The sequence below is a fragment of the Aptenodytes forsteri genome, unplaced genomic scaffold, assembly GCF_000699145.1.
Source record: "Aptenodytes forsteri isolate BGI_AS27 unplaced genomic scaffold, ASM69914v1 Scaffold34, whole genome shotgun sequence".
Lineage (NCBI taxonomy): Eukaryota > Metazoa > Chordata > Aves > Sphenisciformes > Spheniscidae > Aptenodytes > Aptenodytes forsteri.
The window spans coordinates 104,725-110,969 of NW_008795038.1; the positions used below are offsets into that span (position 1 = coordinate 104,725).

A 6,245-nucleotide genomic window follows, 5' to 3' on the forward strand; every position below is an offset into this window, starting at 1 on the left:
TGTGGACAGTATGGGACTTTCACTTGGCTGTTGCCGCTTTGCTTTTTTTTTTTTTTGTTGCTTTGCTTTTAATTTTTTTATTTTTGATTTTTTTGTGTGTGTGTGGATTTTTTTGCCCTTCCTGGTCCCAGAAGGAAACGGCCGCGGTTTCACTACAACAGCAACAGAGAGGCAGGGAGGTCTTTTGCTGGAGCAGCATGCGGGGCAGCCTGGCTGAGCCGCTGGCCGGGAGGGATGTGGGTGCCAGTCTGGCCCCCTGAGGCCCTGCACTGCACCCCACGCCTGCGCAGCCAGCCTGCTGCACCGGAGCTCCTCCGCAGAGCAGCGCAGTCGGCCCCTGAGAAGCGCTGCTGCCCCGAGGGGGGCTGTCCCCAGGGTCCCGCACCCACCCCAGCCTGGCTCCGTCCCCGAGGAGCATGCAGCAGCCCCTACCGGCTCCTGTCTCTCCTATGGGGGGCAGAGGGGCTGCTCCAGGGCTGCTGTCGGTGCCGTGCCCCCCCATGCCTGCAGGCAGAGCATCCCCTCCTGCCTCGCGGGGGAGACGAGTCCTCTGCACCCCCAGCAAGGGCAGCGCCCGCCAAGGACTTGGGCTGGCAGCTGCCTGGGGGACGCCGTGACCCAGCTCTGAGAGCGGGGTACCGTTGGGGCTGAGGGCCAGCCCCGCTCCCCGCAGTCCCCAGGGATGCTGGGAGCAGGAGCCACCCGGGGTCCCGCGGCGCTCAGCAGCACCGAGGCGCAGGGCTGCGCCGGGGCAGGCGGACGGTGCACGAGACGCAGGCGGGCAGCGGGACGGAGCAGCTTGAGGTAACCATACGGGTGTGGGCTGCCAAGGCTCAGCAGAGCCCAGCCCCAGCCCGCCCGGGCAGGGCCCGCGGTTCCTCCAGAGGCTCGGCCTCGGCTCTGTCTGCCTGGTTTGGTTTGGTGCTAGTGAGCAGTCAGTGTTAGTGGTGGGAGGGGCTGTGTCTGTCTTGCTAGTAGGGAGTGAAGCGGCTGTACCCTCCTCGGTATAGACTAGCCTGCAACATCAAAGATGAAAAAAAAGCCAATCAGTATTCGAGAGAGAGGCAAAGCCCAGTTCTTCCCTTTTTTTTTTTTTTTCTCTTTTTTTTTTTTTTCCTCCTCTTTAAAATGACACCAAATCACTTCTGTCCTTGGGACGTGAGGGGTGGGCAGGGCTGAGGGTGCCCAGCGCTGCCCTGGCTCTGGGACGGCTGCGGGTGCTGCCTTGGGGTGGTGCATGGGCTGGGGGCTGCGGGGTGCCCCAAGCCCCAGTGCCCCCAGTACAGCACCACTGTGGCGAGGCCTCCTCCTGCCTGCAGTGACCGTGGAGGAGGCCGTCCCCGTCCCCATTGCGGTGCTGGGCTGGTACCTGCCCTGCCCATCCCTGCAGGACGGAGGGGCCGTGGCCCCTCGCTCGCGGCTGCCCAGGGCTAGGGGTGCCGAGGGGTGCTCGGCAGCCTGGCCGCAGCTGGGGGTCGGGGGGTTAAAAAAGGAAGAAAAAGACGGGTTGGCTTTGAGATCGCGCCCATGAGTGGGATTTTTCATCTTTGATGCTGGTTGTGAAGCTAGCTAAGAGCCGCGGTGAGCAGGTGGGCTGCAGACGCTGGTGCGCACGCGTGCTCCCTGCACGTGGCTGCGCACCAGGGCCTGGGGACACCGCCCCACACCAGGGAGGAGGAAGGGGGTCCCTGGGGTGCTGCCCAGGCAGCCGGCGTGAGGGGGGGGGGCAGCTGGGCCCCTGGGAAGCAGTGTGCGTGGGCGACTTGCGCGGGGTGCCTCTGGCCAGGTGTAACGGGGCACATAGGGTGGAGGCACGGGGGGGGCCTTCTCTCTTGCCTGCTTGTGGATAGCCAGGCAGGGGCTGCGCTGCTCCTGCTGCTGCTGCCAGCTCCCGGCTCCCCCTCCCATGGCCCTCACATGTGGGGCTGCCCCACACCCTTCGCCTGCCCCCGCACCCCGCAGCCATGCCGGGGCCCCTCCCCAGGCTGGCTGCAGCTCACGCCAGGAAGCAAAGAAAGGCCACGGGGGCTGCTCTTACCATGGTGCCGATGCTGTACGTGGCGGCAGGGCCGATGGTGTGGTGGTACGGGTCTGCCGCTGCATACACTCTGCCATAACTGGAAGCAAACACAGCAGTGGGCGTTAGCGACCGGGGTCGGGGTCCTGTCTACCCTCAGCAGCCCCCCTGCCCAGCCGCTGCTTCCCCCTGCTGTGCCTGGGAGCCCCCCAGGACCTCCCTGCTTCTCCGTGCCTGGGCACCAGTCCCTGCCAGGACAAGCCCAAAGGGAAGCGCAGGGGCCCCCCATTTGCAGGATACCCTCATCATGCCTGGCTCCATCCTCGTCCCGTGGGGCACAAAAGCTGGGGTGGGTCAGACCAGGCGGTGCAGGGGGTGAAACGGGGCTTCCACCCCTGGGAACGATGCCCACGGTGCAGCGGTGCTTACCTGTCGCTGTACGCTGCTGCTGCTGCTGCGGGCTGGGCGTATCTGTAGGCGGCGTAGCCCCCCTGCAGGGGAGGGAGAGACTGCCGTCAGGGAGGGGGGCAGCACCCGCTGGGGGAGGCTCAGGGGGGCCGGGGCAGCTGGGCACCCCCTGGGCACTGCCACGGAGCAGCAGTGGGACCCCGCAGGGAGCCGGTGCCTGTGCCACCAGGCACACAGCAGCCTCATTACTATTCCCCAGGGGCTTTCACAAACATTAACCTTAAAAAATTAAATTTCCAGAGGAGAGAATGTCACCTCCCTGATCGCTTTAATGAGGTGTCACGTTAGATAAATCCTTCAGCCGCCCGCCTGAAATATCGCCAATGGCTTCTTAAATATGGAGGTTAAATGCTGGTGTAAGACAGCACACCGGCGCTTGCCGAGGCTGTAAATCCTGCGTGGTGCTGGCCCCATGAGGGCCCCGGCTGGGGGCACAGGACCCCGTGCGGTGCCACCCCACTCGCTCTGGAGGAGCTGTGCTCCCATCCGCACTCCACCTGGGCTCTGGCTGCCCTCCCCAGGGGAAGGGGCTGGCAGGGGGCAGAGCAAGAGATGGAGCCACCCGGTGCCACTCATCCCCCGCCCTGGCACAGGGTCCCCGGTGTGGCCCAGATCTGGGCACAGTGGCACTTACGTAGATCTCGGCTCCGTAGAACCCGTCCTGGTAGACGACCCTGCAAACGAGGTAGAAGCATCAGAGCCTGGCCTGTGTCACCGGCCGAGAGGGATCGGGGTGAAGCTGGTGAACTGGGGGAGCTGCTTCCAGCAGCGCAGCCAAGGGGTGAGGAGCGACTGTCCAGGCAGCCCGAGGGCATGTCCCGGGCTGGGACTCCTGGCAGGGAAGGCAGGGACGTGGGGACGGGTGGAGGGCATGGCCAAGAGCAGGGGTTGCCACAGGGATGGAGAGGTCCGGGACATGATCACTGCTGGGAGCACCAAGTGGCCACAGATCACCATGGCTGTGCCTGACACCAGTGTGGCCGTGTGTGCCGGGAGAGAGAGTATTTCTATTAAACCGACACGGCTGGAATAACAGTCCGTGCTTTGGGGCACAGGAGGCACATGAGTCACCCTGAGGGGCAGCAGCCTGGGGAGTTTCACAGGGCCTGAGGCCAGGCAGGTGCTGGGGGAGCTGCAGCCCGTTCCTGAAGCGCGAGAGCCCGGCAATGCCGACACTGATGGCAGCAGAATCGGAGCAATGCAGCAGCAAATGGACCCCCTACCCTGAGGCAGGCAGTGCCCCCCGCTGCCCAGGTACTCACGCGCCGTAGGTGGGGATGGGTGGCGGTGGCGGAGCAGCCCGGAAGGTGTTGTAGACGGCGCGTCCTCGTCCCCGTAAGTGTGCCCCTCGGTAGGCCACGGCCGTCCCCGTGGCGGGGTACGGGAACCCCGTTACTGCAGGAGGGAGGGGACAAACGTGGGCTTTCTGCAGCAGCTCCCCACAGCGCATGGCTGGGACCCCCGCAGATACCGTGGGGCATCCTGTGCCAGACCCTGTCTCTGTCCCCCAGGCCTGCTGGGGACATGGCCCCTCGGGGCTTTCTGCAGCACCTCCCCACAGCGCATGGCTGGGACCCCCGCAGATACCGTGGGGCATCCTGTGCCAGCTCCGTCCCCCAGGCCTGCTGCCTGCTCGTTCGGGGGGGACTCGCGGCAGGGCCAGCCCCGACCCGACGTTACCTGCGTAGAACTCGGGGCCGTAGACCGCTCCCACCACCGGGTTCAGCTTCCAGCCTGCGGGCAGGGAGAGCCGGTGAGGCCTGGGGCACCCTCCCCGTGGCGCTCCCCCCACCCCCCAGTGGGGCTCCAAGGGGCCACAGCTCCCATCCCCGGGCAGCTGCAGGGTGTGGGGTGCCTGGGGGGGGCTGCACCCCCACATTGGGCAGGGAGCGGCCACTCTCCCATCCGCCCAAGGGTGCAGAAGGCTTTTGCTGCAGGAGCTCAGCGGCAGCCTGGCAGCGAGGGAGCACGGGTGCCCAGGGATACCCCTGCCCGCAGCAGCTCCGGCTCTCCTTGTGCTGGCCATTACCATTGGTGTAGGGGTTGGCAGCCTTCTTGTTCGTCATGACCCGGGCCGTGGCGTTGTTCACCTGCGGAGAGAGGGGACAGGAGCTCAGCGCCTGCGGGCAGTGGGGCTGGTGAGGCCGCGGTCCAAGGCCCGTTCGGCCACACTCGGCGCGTGTTGCTGCTGCTTCAGATGCCGGAGCGAAGGACGCTGGCCGTGCGAGGAGACGTGGGAGGAGTCTGCCTGCAGCCGCCCCGCCATGACGCAGTCCTGCCAGTACCCCCAGCCAGCCCAGGCCTCCCGGCTCCTGCCCCGGCTCCAGCAACCAGCATCAGTCAGGCTGGCAGCCAATGCCCCGACCGCTGCGGTGCTGCGCTCAGGCTGGGCCCTAACACGCTGCTGCCAGGCTCAGCCGCCTCCCGTCCCCACCCCACGCCCGACCCAGCCTGCAGGAAGGATGCACTTGCGGCAGGAGCCTGGGTCACTCCTGCAAGCGCCCGTGAGCTCCTGCCCAGCTTTGTTGAACCACGTTCTCCGATAGGCAGGGCCCCGGGGCACCGCTGTTCCCTGCCAGGCTGCCCTTCCCTGGGCTCAGCACTGCCGGCGACGTTTGAGTCCCGCTCCCTTTGTCGCGTGCTGCCCTGCTTCCCACCGCTCGCCGGTGATCAGCAAGGTACTGCCAACAAATGGGCAGAGCCCGATCCCTCTGCCTGGCTTGAAGAAATAAAAGCCTCGGGGGCTGGGCAGCACAGCAGCTGCCTGCACAGTGGGCGTGGGAGCCCTGCGCAGCATCCTTCCCTCCCGGGTGCAGGGGAGGTGGGGATGGCACACGGAACAGAGAGCCCCTCTCCTCCCTGCAGAGCTCAGGGCGGCTGTGCGGTGGACACAGAGGCTGCGGGCAGCTGGGGTCCACCAGACCCCTCTGTAACCGGGCAAAACGCAGCCAGAGCCCGGGCCGGTGCCCCAGCTCTCCCCGCACGCAGGAGGTTCATTTGAGCTGGATGCTCCTTGCGCCAAGTGACAACTTTCCCGGCAGCCAGCACACATGCTCCCGTGCCGCGTTCACGGACGTATGCACGCGCCGGGCAAGCCTCCCCTGGGGCATGCAGGACCGGGGCAGGACCCAGGGCTGCCCCAAAGTGTCCCCTGCCCCGGCTCTCCCCTGTCTGCAGCCCCCAGGCAGTTCTGCCCTGCCTGTAGCCCCTAGCAGGAGAGGGCCCCCGGGCAGGGCGGAGGGGACGCACGCACACACAGGCATGGCACTAGCACACTTATCTGAGCACCTCAATCTTCCGGCCCTCTACGATGGTGCCATTCAGCTTCTCCCGTGCCCGGTCGGCATCTGTGCTAGTTTCAAAAGTTACAAACCCAAAACCCTGTGAGCAGAGGAGAAAAGGAGAAAGAAAGAGAGAGAGAGACAGAGAGAGGGTGCGGGGACAGAGAGAGAGAGGGTGTGAATCAGGAGAGCTGGCGCAGGAGATGAGGCTGCCTCAGTGCAGAGATGGAGAGCCCGGGCCGGGGCCCCCGCTGGGTCCGGGGGTCCCGGCTGAGGCCCCAGCATCGCCTGCGAGCTGGGAGAAGAGTCTGGGAGAGGGGCACAGAAAGCGGGGAAGATACAACAGAGACATCCACACACAGAGGGACATGAGCTGCCTGTGCAGGGGGGGACAGAGTGAGCCCTCCCCTCCCTCCGGTGCTCGGGGTGCAGGGACCCACATGGCCCCCCCCAGCCGGCGCCGCGCGGGAACAGCAGGG

At 66.1% G+C, this 6,245-nt stretch overlaps 1 protein-coding gene across 1 annotated transcript in view; it reads right to left on the bottom strand.

The window, feature by feature from the left end:
• Positions 1–86: 86 nt before the first annotated feature.
• Positions 87–6,245, bottom strand: part of RBFOX3 (RNA binding protein, fox-1 homolog 3) — a 26,040-nt gene continuing 19,881 nt past the window's right edge. The window contains exons 8-15 of the mRNA XM_009276819.2: positions 5,774–5,866; positions 4,515–4,575; positions 4,166–4,219; positions 3,748–3,880; positions 3,120–3,159; positions 2,447–2,508; positions 2,039–2,117; positions 87–152 (exon numbers count right to left, since the gene is read on the bottom strand). Coding sequence (XP_009275094.1) covers positions 150–152; positions 2,039–2,117; positions 2,447–2,508; positions 3,120–3,159; positions 3,748–3,880; positions 4,166–4,219; positions 4,515–4,575; positions 5,774–5,866 — 525 coding nt within the window. The 3' untranslated portion in view covers positions 87–149. The remainder of the gene's footprint in view (positions 153–2,038; positions 2,118–2,446; positions 2,509–3,119; positions 3,160–3,747; positions 3,881–4,165; positions 4,220–4,514; positions 4,576–5,773; positions 5,867–6,245) is intronic.